We start from the raw sequence: 24,005 nt of genomic DNA, 5'->3' as shown, positions 1-24,005 counted from the left end.
ATTGCGAAAATTAGGCCTATCCTGACCCGAAAAGATGCAGAAAAATTGGTCCACGCTTTTGTTACCTCAAGGCTGGATTACTGTAACTCTCTATTATCAGGTAGCTCTAGTAAGTCCTTAAAAACTCTCCAGCTAATTCAGAATGCAGCAGCTCGTGTACTAACAGGAACTAAGAAACGAGATCATATTTCTCCTGTTTTAGCTTCTCTGCACTGGCTCCCTGTAAAATCCAGAATTGAATTTAAAATCCTACTGTTAACTTATAAAGCTCTAAATGGTCAAGCTCCGTCATATCTTAGAGAGCTCATAGTGCCATATTATCCCACCAGAACACTGCGCTCTGAGAACGCAGGGTTACTCGTGGTCCCTAAAGTCTCCAAAAGCAGATCAGGAGCCAGAGCCTTCAGCTATCAGGCTCCTCTCCTGTGGAATCATCTTCCTGTTACGGTCCGGGAGGCAGACACCGTCTCCACATTTAAGACTAGACTTAAGACTTTCCTCTTTGATAAAGCTTATAGTTAGGGCTGGCTCAGGCTTGCCCTGTACCAGCCCCTAGTTAGGCTGACTTAGGCCTAGTCTGCCGGAGGACCCCCTATAATACACCGGGCTCCCTCTCTCTCCCTCTCTCTCTCTCTCTCTCTCTCTCTCTCTCTCTCTCTCTCTCTCTCACTCTCATCCTATTACTGCATCTTGCTAACTCGGCCATTCTGGATGTCACTAACTCGGCTTCTTCTCCGGAGCCTTTGTGCTCCACTGTCTCTCAGAATAACTCATACCGCAGCGGTGCCTGGACAGTGTGACGTGTGTGGTTGTGCTGCTGCCGTGGTCCTGCCAGATGCCTCCTGCTGCTGCTGCCATCATTAGTCATTAGTCATACTTCTACTGTTATTATACACATATGACTATTGTCACACAAGTATACTGTCAGATATTAATACATACTTTCAACATATTGTACCACAGTAGCCAGAACTATAACTATAATATTATTACTTTCATTAATGTTGTTGTAAGCTACTGTCATTACCTGCATCTCTCTCTCTCTCTCTCTCTCTCTCTCTCTCTCTCTGTCTCATTGTGTCATATGGATTACTGTTAATTTATTATGCTGATCTGTTCTGTACGACATCTATTGCACGTCTGTCCGTCCTGGAAGAGGGATCCCTCCTCAGTTGCTCTTCCTGAGGTTTCTACCGTTTTTTTTTTCCCCCGTTAAAGGGTTTTTTTTTGGGGAGTTTTTCCTTATCCGCTGTGAGGGTCTTAAGGACAGAGGGATGTCGTATGCTGTAAAGCCCTGTGAGGCAAATTGTGATTTGTGATATTGGGCTTTATAAATAAAATTGAATTGAATTGAATTGAAATGGCAGGGAAATTAGGAAGATCCCAAAGTGTAGCATAAGGAAAGACAAAACAATAAACAGGTAAATTCAGGATATATTCTTGTAGGCAAAGACAACCTGCCGTACCCTTGCCCTGGTTATTACAGGTAAGGTCAATCTGCCGCCAAAATAAATAAGAAAAAAGAGAAGTCAAAGCTGTCCTTTAAAGGCTGTCTAAACAGCCAGTTAGATTAGAACGCTGTAGCTTGCCCTGTCTGTAATGCAGTTGCTGCCCTGCTAGATGAAAGGGCTTAGGAGGGGCACATGGATATCGGAGAGCGGCGAAAGACCCCTGTGAAGTGGCTGTTCTTCATAACAGAACGAAAAGGGTACAATCAGGGTTGCTCTTGAAACTGGACTCTAACAATATCTTATTCCGCGAGGACTTCAGTGTGTTGCTTGTGTGTAAAAATGGCTTTAACAACACCTTCAGCAGCGTGCCTGATGACAGCCTAAAAACAGCTGTTATCAAGGAATATATTAAAAGCAAACAGCACTGCCGTCTTGCTCCTTATAAACAAGATGTGGGGGCCAAAATCTCTGACTTCATATCAAACCTATGCAGCCTCACACGGAGAAATTCCTACATCAATTTAATTTTCTGTTTAAATAAAACCTGATATGTGGACAGAGCAGGACCTCCTTCACAGACAGAGAGCAAAAGAGGTCCGATATGCACACAGTAGCACCCGAGACAGTGAAGACGGCAGGTGAGGAGATATCAAACGGCTGTTAAACGCATACTAAATTTGTGATAAGCTGCGATCAGATTGGCATGAGGCCAGCCAAGACATTTAGAGGGGAAAGACACATCAGTTCAGGTTTAGTGGCCAAGTATACTTGGTAAGGGCTCTAAATAGACTTGAGGGTGATTATTCAGTTTAAGTGTCTAATTCATAACGATCAAAGGCCAACTAATGGAGGTCATTTTAGAGCTCAGGATGGCTGCAGTCCCACCGCTGTGGTCCAACTATCTGAACAAGCTCAGGTCTGAACGTTTTGGGATTATAACCCACGATTCAGCAGCCACCGAAAGCAATTTACAATGTGACCATCTCACTTCCTTTCGCTTTGTACCGGGTGCATGTTTTTTGTTGTTGTTGTTATTGTGCAGGTGCTGGTGAGACACCTTGTGATGCAGGCCACACTCACGGCGTGGAGAAAAGGGTGTTCAGCTGAAGTTCAGGTGATGGAATTAAAGGCAGTGTTTGCAGCGTGATCAGCCTTTTGATGGGACAAACAAGATTGGCTTCTTTCTTGTGCTCATTCGTCTGGGCTCAACAGTCTTTATAGCTACCAGTGCAGTGCCCGGTCAAAACATGCCTGTTCAGAACAGGCCAATTGCTCTGGCTGTGGTATTGCTGCTTGCAGCTTTCTCGAGAGCCGCTCACACAAACAGCTACACACTCGTCACTGTGCTTCCTCCTGAGCAATACACCTGGGCCTTAAACAGCCAGATAAAAAAATGTTAAATCATGTTGCTATGCCAACTCACTGTACCCCCAAAGCACAGAATAAACAAACAACTATAAACAAAGCAATACACCCACTAAGTGTAAAGTAGACAGGATGATGATGCTTTACAGAAAGATGTCCTGCAATAGTGGGCTTCAGGGAAACTTTTAGGACTGACCAGCTAAGGAGCAGACAGAGTGACTGTAACAGTACGTGCTACAAACAGGCAGATATTAGATACATAGAGAGAAGAAAGGCCACAAGAGCTGGGAGAGATAGACCATGAATGAAAGAGCGTGAGGCTGTGAGGGAGAGAAAGAGATCTTTATTCACAGCTTTTCCAAGAGACCCACTTTTCCTTCACTGTAGGGCATCCGTCCAGCACATAATTCTGGATATTCTCTCTAGCCCACACATGGGACAGCTGCTTATGATTCACAGTTTGTTTTCTGTGAGTAAGTAAGTGAACCGTAAGTGAAAACCAGACCAGGTGGGATGTTGATCAAGTGAGTCTTGCCGAAGCAACCGAAAACCCGTGGGAGCGAGACGTGTGAAGCACGTACGAATTGACGGCTGAGGCTGAGAACTAAGCAAGCACTTGTAAATCTATTGATCATCTGTTTTGACAAGTGGCTCGCCCACACTGTGCTATCAGCCATGTGCGGGCTGCTGAGAGTTGCAGGGGATGTATGTTGATGCGAGTACTCACGCGTAGGAAGGAGGGGAAGCCCATGCCGTAATAGCCAACAGCAAAGTAGTCTGGTTTGGGCCGGATGACCTTTACTATGTTCTCATAGAACTGGGCCTGCTTCCGCTGATGGGAGATACAAAGGAGAGCTTCAGAGTCATGGAAAAACAGTGATGAATTTCATCGTGTATGATCCTTATTGGTGATTTTATTGGTAAATTTCACAAAGTCACCTGTTGTTTAAAGGAATACTTCAGCTCCCACATGACTATTTGTCTATCAACTAGTCATGCCTTCACAGTGATCGAAGAATCCAGAAACAGAGAAAATTAACAGATGAATTGAAGTCATAGGGGTCCACGTTTAACAGCAGCAAAACATTTATCAAAACATTCATTTACAAACTCTCACTTAACTTGTGTAGTATAATCTAAGCCTTATTTATTCAGTAATACTCTTAGTACTTCCCATAAAGACAGCCCTTTCCAATGGGGAACCGCACCAGAACTGACATTTATCCATGCCCTCTTTAAAGCCAGACTCCATTGACAAAAACAGTAATTTTACCTCGCTGAACACTGGATTTGTTGGTCTACCACTGCCTTGATTGGTGAATTGTTTCTGTTATTGTGTGACTTTGGTGAATCCAAAGTAATTCCTGAAAACACCAAAGTCACACAATAACACAAACAAACTAATCGAGGAAGAGGTAGACCAGCAGCTCCCATGCTCTCTTCAAAGCCAGACTCCATGGACAAAAACAGTAATTTTGCTTCACTCAACACGGGAGCTGCTAGTCTACCTCTTCCTCGATCAGTGAATTTGTTTGTTTGTGACTTCGGTGTTTTCAGTTAGGTCCCTGTTAGAAAAGGCTGTGTGTTTGGGACATTCTGAGCATCAACTGGATAAATGAGACTTGGATTAGACTGCACGAGTTGTGCGAGTGTTTGCAAACAGATGTTTTGTTAGAGTTTTGCTGTTTTTAACCACAACCCCCTTTTACTTAAATTCATCACAACTTCTGTGTTTTTTGATTCTTCATTCATCTGAAGAATGAGAGAAAAACTTTTTCTTTATCAATTCAATGTAACCTGGAGTGAGAAACTGATATAAAATTGGTTATTTGAAGGGTAAAGTATTCCTTTAATTCTCATCTAGTTTTGAATCATCTCTTTTATGTTGCTGCTGCCAGAGTACTCTTGAAAATGTGATTTTAAATTCAGTGAGGCTTTCTGGGTTAAATAAATAAAATCAAACACATCATCCTGTCTCCCTCTTAAAAACTCAGGTCAATGTGCTCTAATTTTTGTTTGTCAGAGGAGTAATAGTCCACATACCAAAACGACTCCATTTAAGACTTTAAAGTTCAACACATAAAATCACATTACTCACCAAGGATGCGCTGAGCTGCTCAAAGTCAAACATTTCATTCTCATACTGTTCAGCCAGTTCCTTGCCCAGAATGATTGCCTCCTCCCACATCTGTTGGACATACAAACACAAACAGAGGCAGTTTGTAAATGAATTATCAAGATTCAAGCTGAGATAAAGCATTCCTCTTCCAACCTGCTGAATCAAACAATTATCTCTCCCAGGCAATGGGATTCAATACAAGCTTGTTTTTTTAAATATTAATTATTCTTGTCAGTATTCTTCTTTTTTTTTTAAATTTGATCTACAACACTAAAACTCAGATGCTATCCTCTTTGGGGGAAGCAAATTTATTATAGTGACGCATCTCCCCTCGAGACTCATCCAGTGCAGTGGAGTGGTGTCACAGATAGATGGGAGGCACTCGAACATGTTGAAAGGCTTCTAAGTGGCTTCCTGACAGACTCGATTGGGCTGAACTGATCTGGGCCAGGCTGGAGGTGGACCGAGTCCAGGCTGCTACTCAGATCAGCCTGCCATCAGCGAGAGTGGTGGTGGCAACACCATCTGGGACTGCTTTCTGGATGACTCCGATGACACTCTTAGAAACTGTCCTCAGTTGATACCCTCCTCCTCCACTCTCTTTCTGGAGTGTTGATGTATTCTTACAGCCACTGTAACACTTCCTGATCACTCTGCTGTGTTTGTGTGTGTCTGTTTAGCCAACACTTTTTCAATTTGTTGTCTCCCAGGCCATATCCTGCTGAGTGACAGTTGGCTAGAGAACCAAGAGTGGCGGCTGCACCCCAACACTGATGACACATGCACAGCCTTGGGACACCATCTCTGAGAGGCTCTGGCTGCAGTCCTGCAGAGCCATTCCAGGCTTAGCTTACAGACTGGAAAACATTTTTCTCCTCTGGAACAAAATATGAAGAGCGTAGAAGAATAGCACAGTAGAACATTTTCTCAATCTGAGGTACATATGAACGGCACATTATATCACGTCACAATAGGGCGGTATAAAGCCAAGATGGTATTCAAGTACCTCACTAAAGTGGTATGAAGGAAAAAGAGAAAGTGGGAGAGATGCAGGTAAAAGGGTTTTATGAAAGGTAGGGGACAACACAAAAGAGCCACATTAATGCTTGTGTGGTCTGATATGCGCCTTCGTCCATAAGAGCATCAGCTAAAAAAGGAGGATTATTTACAATCCCTGTTCTGTAGGAAAGGAATATGAAACTTCCATTCAGCAGCTCTTCTTCAAAACCTGCCTTCTCATGCCAGAAGAGGTATTTAACAGAGATGACAGCATCTAAAAATAGCATCCTCACAGTCCAGGATTTATCATGATTATGACCAGTCTTCTGTCTGTCTGTGTGTGTGTGTGTGTGTCAGAATGCCTGTGTGTCTTACCTTGCCCTTGTCGAAGTAATTGATAATCTGCTGGTAGAGCTGGTCCTTAAGCTGTCCTTGAGTGGTGGCCTGGTAGCCGTCTCTCTGGGTCAGGTGGGCTGCGCACTGCTCGTCCGACCACTGCAGGGGACAAGTTAGTATCAGGGTCAGCGTGGTGCAATACAATACAGAGCAAAAGGAGAACAGGTGACAAGAAATCAATCACTGACTTATAGCCAATGCAAATGGGTGAAATTGATGTGTAACTCTTTTTTTCCATCTTGCCCTGCCAGAGTGCAGGGCAAGATGGAAACTCGAGACATGGGCACTGAAACATGCGTCGATACGTATTGAATGGCTCAGAGGGAGCATCAGTGTAATACATGGCTCTCTGTGGCTAATACTCAGGGGTGGGCGGTGATATATCACAAATAATGCAAGAGTAAGAAAGTTTTTTTTTAAAGAAACAAGTGCTTTTCATGGTCTTTTTTTTTTTAACTCTTCTCTACATTTGTAATTTATATCTTTGTTACAATAAGTCTGCTGTGTGGAAATCGAGTGTAGGGGAGGGTGAGCATGAGAGGAGCATCTCCACTGCAGATGCCATGTTACCAGCTGCCTGGAAGAAAAGAAGAAGCACCACCTGTCTTTTGACTACGCCGTGACGATGACGGAGCAAAACCCAGAACAAGAGTCAGCTTTCTGACCACATCTGGCCACACTTTATGGACTGTTTCATTGCTATTCTGTTGCTAGGGCAACAACTTTGGTCCCTGTTTACTTCTTGTCAGTTTCTGCATTAACATACATTCAAACAGGAAATACAAAGGGACCCATTTAGAATGTTTATGTTGTCCGGTTTGAAACGGTCTATACCAAAATCTAAACCAGACAACAGTTACACGATGAAGTGCTTGTTGTAGCTCCTGAAAAACCACTGAGATCTCCGCTTTTAGAAACTCCTCTTCCAACCTCCACAAGCACATTGAAGTAAGCTGCACATACTATACATGATTATGTAGTTAACTAGCTAATGCTATCTATGTCAATTTTTTATGCGTATTATTATTTTTGATGTTATGGTAAGACAGAGAGAGGTAGAAAGGAAGACATGAGGCTTGTCTGAGGCAAATTGTGATTTCTGATATCGGGCTTTAAAATAAAGTTAGATAGCATTTTGCTTACATTAGCTAACTTAAAAGGGGACATCATTCAAGGTAATGTGTCAGTGAAGATTGCGTCATTCTCCTGGCTTTTAAGCATCTTCAAAATTTTGTTTTCTGGTCAACATTTAGCACATAGCATATCTAATATAACAGGAAAGGTGAAAGTTGACAGAGGTCCTGCCGTGTTCCAAGCTTGCTCAACTGTTATTGGAGCACATAGCAAAAAGGGGCAGGACTTGGGAAGGGCTTTTCCTATTTGTTTGGTTAACCTTCCTGCTCTTAAAGGTTTTAGCAACAAGTGCTGTTTTTTCATTATTTTGCACTGGCCCACACATCCTAACAATATTACATTTACAAGGTCAGGCTCCCTCTTATGTGGCTGAACTACTTCACCCAATGTCTTCAGCTCACTCTCTTCAATCTAATACACTTTCTGTACAATGTCTGTCCCTTGCGCTCACCGTAAGACTCGTGGTGACACCCACCTGTTTAGAGAAGCCTTGGGTTAACTTGTATGTACCAGAACTGTATTTTATTTATTTATTTATTTATTGTGTGTACTGTTTTTTTTCCGTGTGCCATTGGTTTGCTAGTTGTACACTTTAACCAGAGTGGCTCTTGTAGTCACCTTGTCCTTGTGTTTTCTTTCTTGTTGTATATTGCCCTTGTGAAGCACTTAGAGACCTTTGTCTGCAAAAAGCGCTGTATAAATACATTTTCCTTACTTATGTCACTTAAATTGGAAAGTATCTTGTACTTTGAGTAATTTATTGACCAAGCACTTTTTAATTTTTACTTGAGTAGGTTTCTCAAATGGTGATTTTCAATTTGAGTCATTTGTTATGGAGTAATTGCACTTTTACTTGAGTATAGTTTTTCATTGCTCCAACCACCTCACCAACAACCCAAAACAGCGCTACCCCACTGGATGGCTTCCAGTCCAGTGACGTGGAGCGAAGGGAGCACAGAGAAGCATCATTTATGCTCATGCTAACAATAAACATCAGATACAATTGAGTCATGCATTAGCGTAATCTTATTCATTACAAATTCTGCTTGATTTTGTGAAAAGCGGCAGACGAGGATGGAGTGATGCAAAAAAAGACTGGGGGGGTATTCTCCTTTTGTGCTGACCGTGTACTCCATCATGCCTTTTCTTTGCCCGGCATGGAGAATAATGAGGTTTCTGACAAGCTAGAGCAGCTTGGCTAACAGGGAGATGGACAATCTGATTGGCCCTCCGTGTTGAGGAAGCATAATCCCTTGCGTGCTGCCAGGACCGATTCATTACCGGCCAGTTTTAATTGGGATTCTGTAGTGTTGCAAGTAACCTGAGGAGTTAAGATCTCTGTGAAAATCGGACCAAGTTTTGTGTGAAGGCCACATTTGAATAGCAAAGCCGAGGAATTTGCATACCCAGTGCTGGAGATGGGCGGAAAAGTAATTGCCCTGCACATTGTTGCCGTGGCATGAGGAGGGATGCTGGGAGGCTTTGGACCAGGTTATTGATTCCTTTACAACTAAACTGCAGCATTTACGGGGTAAAAAAGATCTCTGTTTATTCATGGATGGCTGCATCGACAGAACCAAAGTGCTGATACATCTCTGACAATACACAAAGCGCCGCAAATTCATCAACTGTTATTATAGTGCTGCAGGTACTCTACTGGAGGACTAATTATTACTACAGGAGCCAGTTTTACTTGAGAACTGCTGGTGGATGCAGAATTATGCATCCATCATTCATCCTCATTCAAGCTGGTTTACACATGCCTGTGTGTGAATACAAAAGGAGGACAGTGTCTTCAAAGATTACACAGGACTGCTTATTGGAGAAGAAAAGATTTATCGAGATTCTGGTGGAACAAAATTAACCAATTTCCACAATATAATAGTGAATCCCCTCTCTGAAGGTATGATCAGGAACGCCGCAGCTGCCGGGAGATGAGCAGAATTAAAATAATAATAACAAAAACAACTCCTGCAAATGCTACTGTGACTGCTCGGCGAGGAAAATGTGATTCAGTCACAGCCTGCTCTCCCCTGTCGGGACCTGTACAAAGGCGGATGCAGCCAGCTATTTATGCAAATATAGATGAGATGTTGGGTGCAACCGTTTTGGATAAAAGGCAGAGAGGAACAACTCCAAATTCAGAGTATACCAAACCCCGTCTGGGAATAGACACTGTGGCTCTGTGTGTGTGGATGTGATATATTTTTGGCAAAGATAAAAAACTTTCCAGACCTAGAGAAGGCCTACGTTAACAAAAAGGTGTGATCTTAAAAGAAATGCTTCATGATATCCTATAAATATTTATGCATCTAATTTGAAATATCATTGCACTAAAAGTGTGGTACCTGCCCCGTTTCCACCTCAAACCAGAAGTGCCTGCACTATGATTTATAGCAGAGGATTCTTTCGCTTCCAGCTGACAAAGAGGACAGTAAAAGTACCCCTTTATCTTGAAGCACCTCAGGTGGCTGCTGCTGCTTTATCCTCTGCTTTAAACTATGTCTTAGCTTTTTTTTTTTTCCAGGGGAGATCAGATACTGGCTGTGATTTGCATCGACTACGCAAGGTGAAAAAAAGATGCTGCTCAGCAAGTCTGCCCTCTTTGGAGCCATCTCATGCCATCTCATGATTAAAGGGATGTGGCCTTATCTCTCTAAATCCTGTACACATTCAAATTCACAGATACACACTTTGTTTAATGCCTGAGGTTAAATGCCATCTGCCTGACAATAGCTGAACGGTGTATTCGGCTTCTGTTTGAAGTATTTACTAGTGTGTGCTTCGACACTGATTTGTTGTCAATATTGTGTCTGCGTACCTTGAGCAGTTTGGCGTGTAGCAGCAGAGTGTAGGCTGCCTCCGTGTAGTTGTCGCACTCTTTGTGGAGGTCGCACAGCTTGTACAGGTACCTGGCAGGAAAAAGCAATGATTTATGGGTCATGTCTGGGTGGGCCTCACACACTTTAACAACGGACAGAAAGTTAACTCCGCCAGACTGATGCGTCTTGACAGCCTCTTTTACCTCAAATAAGACTCGACACACAGATGGAAAACTCTGACTTGAGAGATTGCAGAAATGGAAATGTATTTTAGCAAAACCTAATATTTTATTCTGGATCTCTGGGGACATACGGCCGGAGAGAACAGGACCAGAATGTATAGCAGTAATTCTTTGGCAGGCAAAGGAATATTTTAACCATCAGAACTGAAAAAGTCATGCTGTGTCACCTTGAATTCCTCCATGGAAAACAGTGAACATATTCATTTATTGACTGATTGGGGACCGCGTTTAAAAACAGCAAAACTGTATCACAACATCCATTTACAAACTCTCACACAATTGGTGCAGTATAATCCAAGTCAATTATCCAGCTGTAGGCTCAGTTCTTCCCAAACACATGCATTTTCTCTAAAGAACCTTAGTACTGGAGTCTGGCTTTGAAGAGAGCATAGATAAATTTCACTTTGAGATCAACATGACAAAACATTGTTTTCTAGTTGGAGCCGCGCCTCGTTTTCAAACTGTATGGTTTGACTAATCAACCTGCGTAGTTGTCCCTCCATTGTGACATTAGAGAGTGTCACATTTATCTTGCAAGTGTACTCTTCTTCAACGTTTGCTTTACTTCCTGGATTTTTCCCACATGGAAATTCTGACCAATCAAGAGCAGCTTTCTCACACAAGGCATTTTATCTGGTCCGCTTGTAAATGCTGCCGTGAGAACACGAACCAGCTCTAGGCAATTATGCGGCTTTGTAACAAAATTAGTCCCTGATTCAGACCAAAGCAAGACAACTCTAGGTCTGAAAGCAGCCTTAAATGGGTGGGTTTTAAATTCACTATGTTAATTTACTTGCATGGGAAACGTACCAGTGTGTTTGCATTGCCAACACAACTTTTGACAATGGAAAACCAAAAGAGAGCAAGTTGAGTTGAGTAGCGCCATGCTGTACCATGCAGTAGAAATTCTGGAGTTAGTGTTGTGTGTAAAACGCCTCTAAAAGATTGACTGTCCACAAATTTAAAAACGCTTCACAGGCACAAGGTTGGATATGACTTACCTGATGTACATCTCCTCCCTGTCTATCTCCTTGTAAAAGTTCTATAGGAAAGAAAGAGACCATTAAAAGGGGTTTAAAAAGGCTCATAAACTTTTAGTGACAACAGCGTCATTGTACTGTTTACAAAGGTCCAGCGTATCATGCTTACATTGCATAACTTCAGAAATCACTGGACTGTAGATTATTTTTTAATCTTTTAAAAGAATAATATTTTGGCAGTGTGACAACTTAATTTTCTATAATATGGATGAATACCAATGACCTGGCTTGCAGCAGGCAGACATAAAAGTAAAGAAAAGTAAGTTGGCTGACTTCAGAATACACTGGTGTGAGTCACAATGCTCCCCTGGCTAAAACTGAAAACTTACATTTTACACAGCCTGGCACGGCACTGAGAGAGCATGACTCAGATAAATGCTGAATATAGGCCACAGGCCTGTAGTCTTTTCGATGCCGGCAGTCACGTGAGACAAAATTGACATTTCAGTGCCCCGAGAAGAAATGTCACTTCACAGAGGAGAGGTGTCTCAGGTGAGCTGCTCTGTGATAACATCTTAATGCACTGTGACATGTGGTTGTTATTGTTCCTTCACTGTGGGTAGTCGCACGTTGTAATGGTCATTTTATTGGCAATAATAACCTGCGAACAATGCCTGCGTGTGGATAATATAGATCTTGTTGATAACTGTTGTTAGAGTGATTGATACATTTCCCCACATGTCTGTATGTGTCATCATTACTGGGTTTGTGTGTCTTCAGGGACTGAGGAAAAAGAATCTTACGAGCACATTGACAGTGCAGCTCATGCGGTTCTCTTTGTTCTCGTCGTGCATGATGGTCCTGTAGTCCAGCAGCCTCTCCAGCAGACGCACCACCAGAGTGACGAAGTTTTCGCCCGTCTTGGCCAAGTACTTGTGCTTCCTGCAGTGCTCCAGTAAACTGGTGTGTGTTTGTTTGGATAGGGGTTGCGGAAGAACAGACGCCAGGGGCAGAGAGGAAGACAAATGTGAAGCATGTATAAGAGGTTCATCGACAGTTCAAAATGTCAGACTCGTGCCACCAAGGATTCGAGAGAAATAACGTTTTTTTTTTTGCCCATTAAATCAGAGTTAACATCCAACTGCGCTGAAAGCAAATGGTGGCAAGCTGTGATAGTCGTGTGATCATCAGCACACTGTGATTATTTTGAGGAGTGCCATGTTGCAATTAGCATTACCTTACTTGTGAGAGGCTCAGGCGTAATCCTGCCCATTAATCAGCACTTACATTTTCTGAAAGAGAACTTTGTACTGCTCGTCTCCGCGGCCCCCCTCCACCTCGTGATCCAGCTTGGTGATGATCTCGTTCTCAAACTGCAATTAGACAGAGCAGGCGTAAATAATCAGTGTAGCTAATTTTTCAATTAATTAACGCCATCTCTCTGTCTCACTCTCTCTCCATGTCGAGGCTTGGCCGAGGCGATCTGGGCTCTGACTTTAATTGTCCCTCTCTTGCAGCCCGGCTGGCTGTGAGCTGCCGTTCATTATTCTCTTATCTTGTTATTATCTGTATAAATTTGGTTAGAACACAGAACGACGCTGCATCATGAGACACATCCGCGTTGCTTTTGCTCTGCTGCTGCTGCTGCGGCTTCTGACAGTGATGCATGGAGTTAATTTCTCTGATATTTGTATGTAGCAGCTGTATGAAAAAAAAACAGCTTTTATTGTGCTGAAACAAACCAATTTTCCCTGACTTCTTTATTTGCTCGGGTATTGGCCAGACACAAACACAGATCAGGTGAGGAGAGTGCAGCCAAGTAAGAAAAGATATAAATGCTGCTCTCTGTTAAGCCAACACACAGCAGAGGAGAGAGACCCATTAAAGGGAATATGACTGTTTTAAAGCATAAAAAATGGCTCAGGCGAATGTGAAACAGATCACATTTCACGAAAGGACAGACTCTCCAGGTGAAAACAACTTGTTTAATGCCCTAGTATATTTTAAGATTTTGAGCTGTTTTGCTTTCATGACATGTCTTCTTTTAGATTAGTGGAAAGAAAATGTCCAAAATACAAATTAAGATTTATTTTAGTTCGGATATTGTATTTAATTTATGTTAAAAAAAATGCATATTTGCATATTCAGTTAAAATAAAATCAGAAAACTTGTAATGCAATAATTGTCTTAATATAACCAGCTGGAAAAGTTTCACAGTGATATTTATTAGTTTTTATCCCATTTTCAACTGTAGTATATTTTATCTTATATTTCAATTGTAGAATATATTTAGTTTAGTTTAGTATAATTTTACAATTCATATCTTCAAATGCTATTTTCTCAAAATTTTGTTTTCTCATATTCTAATCTTTATTCCATCTGTTTTTTGTTGTTGTTTTTTTTGTTTTTTGTTTTTTACAGAAGGTAAAAAAAGGTTTGTTCTTATCATTCATAATCTCATTTATATAAAACTGTATTCCTAAAATATGGCAAAAATATTTTGGAGTGATTAAAAGAAATATACGAAGTTCCCGCTGTCAAAATTAAACAAGAATTTTGAACCTGGCTTTATCCAAATATTTGTTCTAGAAATTTATGTTAATTAGTGCATGATATAATAATTATAATTAATATTAGTAATAGAGCGCCTTTTATACAGGGGGTGTAGCTCAAAGTGCTTTACAAGAAAAGGAGGAGCAAGAGAATAAAAAAGGGCAATTTTTTAAAAAAGGGCAAAGACTGAACGATAAAACCAAGCAACTACATGGATAACAAACATAAGAGGCAGCACAAACAGATATGCTACAAACAGAATACATAAGAAGGCATATGAAGGATTAATCACGTAAAAGATGCACATAAAATTGCAGAAAATTAACAGTTCTTAAAGGCAATGCTGACTGAATAGGTTTTCAATTGTCTTTTAAAAATGTTCACAGAGCTTGCTTCTCTTCAGGCCTTGGGTAAAGAATTCCTTAATTTCGGGTGCACAGTTAAAAAAGGCTGAGCTGGCAATTTTATTTTTTCTTATTACAAATGGCAGCAGAGGATCTAAGAGTCCGTGAAGGATGATAAAATGACAAAGAATTAGTAATGCAGGCTGCTCTCAAACCATTTAGAGACTTTAAAATCAGTCCTAAAACACACTGGGAGCCAGTGCACGTAAGCAAAAATGGGGTGATATGCTCTTCATTTCTTGTTCAAGTTTGAGGCCTGGCACCAGAGTTGATTAAATTAATTGTGGTTCATGAGTGGATTTAAGTGGATGATCGCTTATTTGCATATTTAAAAATACAGTTTGAGAAAACTGTCTTAAAGGAGCAGCATGTATGATTTAGGGGGATTTAGTGGCATCTAGTGAGGATTGTACATCGCAACCAGCTGAAACATCTCCCGGTTAGAATTCCTTCAGTGTTCATTGTTCAGGAGGTTTTTAGCGGGAGCTGAATTACCCTCAGAGGTCTCCTCCTCTTCAAAATTAAAGGACCATGTGCGGTGGTAACTGAATAAAGCAGTTGCACACTACAAATCAGTGTTTTTCCAATGTTGTTCAGCTGGTCAGAGATGGGCCGCTAGCCTAGTACCTGCAAATGTATGCTTACATTTGTTCTAGATCCAGACGTTCAGGAGGTTTTTACCGGGAGCTGAATTATTGCAGAGGTGTCTTCCTCTTCATAACAAACTGACCCAGTGATTTAAGCTGGTAAAAACACTGAATAAAGTTCACCTTAAAAAAATCTGTATTTTTCTGATGTTGCCCATCGCGGAGGGGCTGCTAACTACAGTGACATGAAAACACAAATGGCCCCATCTACAGCCAGTGTTTGGTTTGTCCATTCTGGGCTGCTGTAGAAACATGGTGGTGCAACATAGTGGACTCAGTGGATGAGGACCCGCTCCCTATGTAGATATAAACAGCTCATTCTACGGTAATGTAAACACAAGATTCTTATTCTCAGGTGATTATATGCTAAAGAAAACATACATATTTCATATTCCATTTCTGCCAATATATCCCCTTAAATCCTACACACTGAACCTTTAATGTAAGTCATCAACTGGGGAGGTTTCCCTGTGATATCTTTTTTATCCTGTTCACCTGGGGTGTCTCCCTAAAAGGGAAAAACTGTGGCATTCACCTCCAATGAGCCAGATCCTGAGTGACACACTGACTTAATCAGCAGTGCTCCCTTCACTTAGGGAAACGATATTGGTTAAACTATGACATGCTTCACATGACTACAAGGGCCAGCAGAGACATGTAGCCATTGTGCTGCTTCACAATTTGATCCAAGCACAATAAGCATCACATACTTTGCGTGCCCACATAAACATCACAAAGCTGAAAACTGCCTGAGACATCTCATGGCTGAACAGCTGTAGCCAAACGGATTTCCTCATGCAGAAAGGCTTCATTTTGCACTGTAACGGGGCATTACATTAAGTTCCACTCACCGTGACTGTTGATAATCGGAGCACAACAAAAGGAGATTTGCAGAATTACAAATAAGCTTGTGGCTATGAAAACTTTTTTTTTTTTTTTTCTGTTTTACCGTTTCCCACACCAACACATACGACTTCTCATGAAGTCATTTTCTTACAGTCCTCATGCTTTGTCATATTTCAGAGCACGCACCCGCTGGAAGCTGCATGTGAAGTGGAACTCGCACTGCATCATGTCAAAGAAGATGGCGATGGTGGCCTTTCGCAACTCAATCTCGGGGACTAGCGTCATCTCTAGGATAGGACCCACCATCTCTGGGATGAATTTTATCTTGTGGGGCCCTTGGAGAGGGAAAAAAGGACATTTATATATAAATCCATAGTACACACAACTCATTTGTAGACTAAAATCTGTTTTGAGCACAACACGTTGATCCTAACAGAGCATGAATAATCCTTAAAGTGCTGCAAATTTAAAATTAGCTGCTAGAAAAAAATAAAAAATCTGCCTCCCTGTGTTTGTCAAGTCTCTCATCAAGAATTTTCCATGACATTCATGCGGTTAATGACTTCAAACTAAACACCTCAGGTAAAAAATAGCACGGAGCTCATTAGAAAACAGTGAATGAGTCAATCTAATCTGGTGGAAAGCTCTAATTAGGGGATCAGATGGTGTGGGTTACAATGAGAAGACTTTGAGGGAGGCACAGGTGCCCAAATCTAACACCACAATCCCTGTACCACAGTCTCATTCTGTTGAGAATTGACTCTCTCATTGCACAGCATAAAGCTAATTAACACATAGTTATCTATATTTAGCTGCTGTTCTTTGCTGAGCTGATTTGTAATGACTGCTAACGAGAGTAGTTTGCAGACGACCATAAACAAGAATCAACATGTGTCAATTGCTGGCTTGTACTGCGAAGTTTGTTTGACTGCTCTTTTATCAATGCATTCATTTTTTATTAAAGAAAATGTCTTTGGCAAGAAGTGAAAATGAAAAATAATAACACAAGATGTTGGTTAAATTACCTAGATTGTACCACATGTCCCTGATTTCAAAGCCAATTTGTCTTCTCATGTCCTGGTACCTGAAACACAAACAGGGTCAAATGTTATGCATTATAAAGGACAAAAAGGACTTGCTAACAACTTTAGGTACGTACAGCAATGTAACATATACTGTATGTATGAATGGCTTTGTCATGTTCCAGCTGTGCTACAGTGTCTACAATCAAAGTCAGTGTTTTTTCTTTTTAATATAAGATTTCAGCTAAGGTGACAGAAAAAAAGAGAATCAAAAAAAAGTGATCTAAACGCAACATATATATGGGTGCTGAAAAGCAGGCTGCTTCTTTAAACTCTTCCAGTGGACATCTGTAACACAGTGGATGCAGTGAGATGCAACTCAAACAATAACTGGGTGACAGTTGCTATCAATTTGTTTTACTAAATCAGACGTGTCTTCTTCTGTTCTCGGCTCATTCCACAGCCCCTCTGAGTGCTGCTGTGGTCTGATGGAGGTCCATATGTGCAGAGACCAAGCTAAAGATGATGGGCCCTATTCTTTAACGGTTTATAGCGAATTGTTTAAAGTGCATGGAGCAAGTGCAGTGAGGGTCCAACTCCAATTTTGTTAGTTAAACGAGGCAAAATTTGGGTGCAAAGGGGTTGTATTTAGTCCCTTAATTAATCATAGGTGTGTTTTGGGTGTTAGAGTGTTATCTCCCATTCCCTTTTAAAGCCAGGTACACCTGCTATTTACATGATGGATTCAGCAAACTGGAGAACCAAGAGGTTTTCTTTCAGAGTAATGAAGTTAGAGCAGTGATGTCACGCAGCAAATATTGTGGGACATTTAAGCAGCAAAACTAAAACTGCAGTTTTAAACTTGACAGGGGAAATCAAACTAAACTTTTGGCTTCTGAAATGATCAATGAAGTCACGCTGCTCCTCATGTGTTAATGCGCACAGTGTGCCTCTTAGTGAGGGTTGGACAGCAGCTCTGCAACTCTGCTCTGCTCTCTGCTACGTTCACATTTTATTTACCTCATTAAAGATGGATTATTGTTTTACCCACCTGTGCATTCCTGTGTGTTAGAAGCAATGTGCCTATTGTGAACCTGCCTATGTAGAGGCATCTTACTATTTGAATAATGCCCCCTTTAAAGAGCAGTCAAATTCTGCACCCTTGACTTTAGACAAGGTTTTTGTTTGTCAATCATGTAATTGTTTCTGCTGCCTCAAAACAGCAATATGCAAACAATGCACCTGACTACACTCACTCATGTGTAGGGCGCACAGCTGCTGGCAAATACATTTGCTGCTTACAAAGTGTGGGCACTAGCCATGAAAATGAAATCTGCGTTGGTCTGACACAAGCAAAGACAGCTGCGTTGTGCTTTGTGCCCCTTTGAGCCAAGTATAAGACACGGCTCTCTATGTGTCCTCCTGCAGAAAGCTTAATAAAGAACAGATAGCAGTTTCTTTAGTCCCTTCTCATCTATCCCTGAGTGATGGCCGTTGCACAAGAATCGAATGAGACTCTGGTGAGTGACTTTTTTGTCTTTCCGTGATGTTCTTCGCAACACAAATGCACACTAATGAATTTATTCCAGTCATGCAAGCTTGTAACATATCTATATGCTTTAGCATACGGCTGTCAGCTGTGGTCTGACTTCTGCTATGTGTATATGTAATTGACAGAGGACAGATGACGCAAGCCAGAGAGTTGGATCAGACAGTCTCCGTTGGTACTAGTTCGCTGAGGTCGACTTGGGGTGTCAAGAGCCCTTATATAAAACAAAGATTTGCAAAAGAAGCTGGAAGGATCACTCCCGTTCTGACATTTTGTCTCCCTTTTCCGAATGAGGGCTTGTAAGCTGATCAGCTCTGCCATGTCGAGGTCGTGAACCAATCTCCACGGCAGCTTGGAGCCCCGTCTTCCTGCCTGCCACACAGGCCCAGGTCACAGGGAGGACAAATAGTGAAGCATAAAAGGACAGAGAGGGAAAGACAGACAGTGAATGATGGAGAGACTAACAGGAGTGGGCAGAGAGGCAGAAAGTGTGACCGGTTCTGTGAAAACGATCACATGAAACCAAAGTAATGGATTTAGTTATTTGAAAAATCATTGGACAATGGGTAAGTAAGAAGAGAAGTTCAAGCCTGAAATTGTTTTAAGATCAAGAATATAGAAAACACAATGGAGATAACAGTCCTGAGAGAGCCATTTCCGACTGTTTTTACCATATTTCCACTGGCCTGCCATAGCATGCTGAGATGTATTTTCACTGCTGGCTCACCGTGGGGAATTACTGCACTGAGCCGCAATATTGTGGTTCTGTTTGGAAGCAGTGCCAAACCCCCAGAGTCCTTGCTCTCAACCAAGCCATGTGACTGCATCGCTGACCGGACAACTAAAACTGAAGTTACGTGCAGAGTCTATGGAGAAATGTATCAAAACATGCAGTTCTCTAATATGTTTAATCACTCATTTGGATTGAAATGTGTGTATAAAATGACACATCACTTTAATATGCAGGGTAATGTAGAGTAACTGTTGTTTTATTTGGTTGAAATTCCCTCAAATCTTGTACAAAAGGTAGCTAACTGGTTTCAGATCAGATTAAGGCCCTGATCACACAGAAAGCATTTTAGCAGCTGGAGGCAGCTGTTTGTAATTGACTTTAATGAGAATGAAGCTTTTTGCTTGTGGAGTTTGTGTTGGGAGGTGCCTTGAGTTTCTGCGCTCTATTTGCCTGGTGTTTTTGCCAGAGCGCTCTGAACTCGAGTTAAAAAACTTCAACTCAGACCAGAAAAAGGCCCCAAGTTTACAGTCAGTGATCAATAGAGAAGAAACTGGTGGTAGCGGTTGCTGGATACCCAGAGCTATACGGCTCGACAATAGACAGCAGGTTGTCAAACTGCCCCCGAGTCATCCTAAAATATGCCTGGAAACTTCCATCATGGAGAAGAAGCTCTTGGACCAAGTGGTGGTACTCCCCATGATCCACCCTCTTTTTTAGGGTCTCATGTACCCACACAGATCTCTGTTTCCCTGTGCCCAACAAACTATTTACTGACAGCCTCTCACCCTCAACCAGAGCTACAGCAAGTGCCCTCTGCCTCAACATTTTAGGAACGAGTTACTTATTATTGCGGGAAAAAAAAAAACTGTAGATTGATTACAATGGGAAGGTTAGTGTAAGGATGTGTTGGTATGGTTGCCTGGCAACAATAAAAAAGCGCAGCGTTTTTTAGTTGTTGTTTTTTTCATTAGTGGAATTCAATTTAAAAAAAAGAGTGCGGTGCGCCCTGCATTCTGCAACCTGCAAAGCACTTTCTGTGTGATCAGGGCCTTAAGCAGCCTCTCTTTATGTGATTTTAGTTTATGTTGTATTTTGAAAATTGACTGTGTTTGTGTGTGTGTGACTGTATGAATATGCTGCTGATCTTTAAGGTTGTACCGAATAGTCCACAGCCTTGAAGCTTCATTCATCACATTGAAATTCAAATTCCACATCAGCATTCAAACACTGACCTATCAGACCCGAATATGAACTGAGTCATATTGCCATAGCATAAATATGTTATCATGCTTTGTCACATGCTTTATTATGATGTGTAGCAGAATGTTTTACAAGTGTAAACCACTGGGTTCATTTGTTTTGGAAAGGAAGCGACCTCTGTTGATAATTCAGCTCCTGAATGAACACTGAAGTAATTCTAACCAGGAGAAGTTTCAGCTAGTTGCAATCTGCAATCCGCACTGTTAAATTCCACTAAATCCCTCTTAATCCAGCACACTAGGCCTTTAAAATACAATAAAATGTGGCCACCGACATTCAAAGTTTCATTAGAAAACCACAACAGAAGTTTAGAATGTAAAAAAAAAAAAGAGAGACATAAATTACAGCCTTTCTGATTTCACTCACTCTAACAACATCCAGTTCATTAAGGTGTACATCAGTACCACAGTATGGTAAATCGAAGGCATGCTTAACTCTAATCGCAATGCATCTAAAACCCCATAAATCAAATATCTGACACCACTTTGAGGGGCATTTAAAGTTAGACGTGGTGATAACTTTTTTCCTCCCCCAAGTCTCATGTCCTCTCCAGCTGGTGGCGCTGCAGGCGACTGCATTGTTTGCCTGTGCCAAGAACCAGGCCTGTCTGACATCAGACTATCACACTGAGTGACTGATGGAGGCACGGAGGCACAGTCTCCTCTCCCGAGCACAATGATGGCATGACACCTTGGTATGACATTGCAGAGAAGGAAAAAGATGAGAAGTTGAAGTCTAAGCCTGACACCGCTCCTGACCTCTCATTAATATACATTCAGTGGCCCCCTTCACACACTGTGACATTTCAGAGCACCCTGGAGCCCTGACGGAATTCTGAAACCCAAATGATTGTTTTGCCAATATTTTACAAAGACACACTAACGTATTTTGACAGAAAGGAGAAGAGCATTGAAAGAATCTTTAGCGAAGGAGCTGCGTCACCTCTTTGTAGTCTGGCCAGGTCAAAACAATTTACCACATTTAGCTGTCAAAGGGAGGAAGTATTGCCCAGGGATTGAGCTTTAAGCAGAGTATTGGCAAGATGATAAAGTATAAAAAGATGCCTGCCTCTATAAATTACTGTAAAGCTGCATGCATTATGTATTACATCTTTGAGTGTTTTTGCCCCTCATCCACACTCTGCATCTCGAGTGTGTCTTATAATTTACTCCTGCGTGCATCTGTTTCTATACGATTGTTCTTAGAGCATGCATGTGTGCCAGTGGAAGCATGCAGGTTTGTCTCTACATATGGGCGTGCAGATGACTGCTGAGGAGGCAGCATGTCCTCATCTGAGCTGAGGCAGATGCAGGGTGCTGTTCTGTCACACTCCTGTAGGCAGCGAGACAGGCAGCTATGACTGTCGGCTGTCAGGACCTACAACGCATACCTGTCAGCTGCGGGGCGGAAAGCTCTCGAAGAGGTTGACTAAGAATAACAGAAGGAGAATATAGAGGGACAGCGGTGAGCGGCGAGTGGATCTGGGGCTCTTGGCAGCTTGTGCTGTGTAATGCCACTGGGTCAGAAGAGGGCAAAGAGCAAGACTGGGAGGAGAGAGGAGGAAATGGATGTAGAAGCACAAGATGATGGAGACAGAGAAGATGGAAGAAAAGCAATGCGGACAGGGTGGCAGATAGAGCGAGAGAGAACAAAACACACAAGTGATTGACAAGCTGTGGCCTGTAAGAGCAGATGAGATGTGATCAAAGCTTGAAGCAAAGCAAGTGTGAGATACTCACAAAACCTGACAATATGACACTCCCTCTTCTCATCACTCATTTGTGCATATCATAACAATGACATTGCTGCATGCTCATTTACCAAGCTACAGTGTGTGTGTGTGTATGTGCAACTGCATTTCCTCATCTCTGGACAGAACTTTCTACATGAATAAATAAAAACAAATTATGTTTTTTAAAGGAGCAGTGTGTGGAACTTAGTGGCACATAGGAATGAGGATCGCAGACTGCAACCTGCTGAGACTTCTCTCATGCGGCAAGCATTAGGATTCCTTCAGTGTTCAATGTTCAGGAGGTTTTTTACTGGGAGCTGAACTATCCACAAATGTCTATTCCCCCCTAAGACAAACGGAACAGGTGATTTAAACCGCTAAAAACACTGAGTAAAGCAGTTTCACATTAAAAAAAAATCATCCTGAAGTGGCTGCTAACTATGGTGACTGACACAAAAATACAAAATACCTGCTCACTATGTAGATATAAACGTCTCATTTTAGGGTGACAAAAACATGCCGTTTCTTATTTTTAAGACACAAGACCCATAAATCCCACACGCTGGACCTTTAAAACTTTGGTCTTAATTTTGTATTATTTTTGGCGGAAAACACTGTATCCATCTACATTGTTGCTGCAGTCTAGAGACACAGCATGGCTGCACACAGATGCATTTAGCCTCCTATTCAGACTGTAACGACATGTTAGCCTGTTGCCAGCGTCCTGATGTAAATGTGAGAAGGAAATGAGGATCACACAAACCCCACTAATGGTCCAGATCCTCGCAAACAGCACTGAAAGACGTGTGTGACGCAGGGAGAAAAGCCGATGCTAAAGAGCCACGCTCGACACAACTCTGATTTCACCCCTCTGTTCTCTGCTCCCAGGCGAAGCACAATAATTGGTATTGCAGGCAGGACTGACAGTTCATGCGCCAGCACACAGGGAAACGGGATGCAGAGACGGAACGGTAAAAGAGAGAAGGTGAGTTGTAGGTGGAGGGAGACAGACACAGAGACAGAGAGAAAGAGTGGGCGGTTAGAGGCAGAAAAAGTGGGTGAAAGAGAAATTGGCAAACCCTGTATAATATCCTCTTCCATTGCTCTGGAAGCTACCTGGTTGTGTTTGAATGACATATTTGGGAATGTCAAATAAACAGTCTGGAAATAGCATGGCAGAGATCAGTCCTCTTCTGAGCCAGGAATGGCAGTTCTTGTGTATGTGAATATGTTTTTCAGGGCAAGGCTGACAAGTGGAGAAAAGGCAGGGTGGGGGTGGCTGGGAACGTCTTGTTTGCTGTGTTTGGCTGTTTGTGTGGGAGCTTATCAGGTCCGATAATAAAGCACTGACCAACGAGGAGTCTCGCTGTCAGGCACGGGCCGGTGTGATGAATGCTTTAATGACAAAAGCTCCTCCAAATGAAGATGAGAGCCAATATGCTCCATGTCTGCCCAGAAAGCATTTACACGTTTGGCTGCATTACCAGACTCTATGAGAAATACTAATGTAGATGAATGGTTTTTGTAGACACAGGCAGTGGATGAACGGGAAACAAAACCACCTCTGAACTCATAACTGAGAGGAGGGATAGGTCTTAGAGTAGATTTTCATAAGCAATAAATATCAAGACTGCAATGCAAGACTTTGTGGCTTAAAAACTCTGTGCGATGTGACATCAACATTTGTCCACTTCATCTGCTGAGGGAGGACGAACCATAAGCTACATCTCAAGAGGGGATTCCCAGCCTTG

At 42.0% G+C, this 24,005-nt stretch overlaps 1 protein-coding gene across 3 annotated transcripts in view; it reads right to left on the bottom strand.

Annotated features, from left to right (window-relative positions):
• dock1 (dedicator of cytokinesis 1) overlaps window positions 1-24,005 on the bottom strand; it is a 273,627-nt gene that overhangs the window by 41,416 nt on the left and 208,206 nt on the right. For all 3 annotated transcript variants that reach the window (XM_033610905.2, XM_033610904.2, XM_078163716.1), the window contains exons 32-40: window positions 16,984-17,042; window positions 16,145-16,293; window positions 12,796-12,881; window positions 12,312-12,468; window positions 11,530-11,570; window positions 10,286-10,376; window positions 6,310-6,429; window positions 4,915-5,004; window positions 3,544-3,648 (exon numbers count right to left, since the gene is read on the bottom strand). In XM_033610905.2, coding sequence (XP_033466796.2) covers window positions 3,544-3,648; window positions 4,915-5,004; window positions 6,310-6,429; window positions 10,286-10,376; window positions 11,530-11,570; window positions 12,312-12,468; window positions 12,796-12,881; window positions 16,145-16,293; window positions 16,984-17,042 — 898 coding nt within the window. The remainder of the gene's footprint in view (window positions 1-3,543; window positions 3,649-4,914; window positions 5,005-6,309; window positions 6,430-10,285; window positions 10,377-11,529; window positions 11,571-12,311; window positions 12,469-12,795; window positions 12,882-16,144; window positions 16,294-16,983; window positions 17,043-24,005) is intronic.

The sequence above is a fragment of the Epinephelus lanceolatus genome, chromosome 21, assembly GCF_041903045.1.
Source record: "Epinephelus lanceolatus isolate andai-2023 chromosome 21, ASM4190304v1, whole genome shotgun sequence".
NCBI classification, from domain to species: domain Eukaryota; kingdom Metazoa; phylum Chordata; class Actinopteri; order Perciformes; family Serranidae; genus Epinephelus; species Epinephelus lanceolatus.
This window is presented reverse-complemented; position numbering and strand designations above follow the sequence as displayed.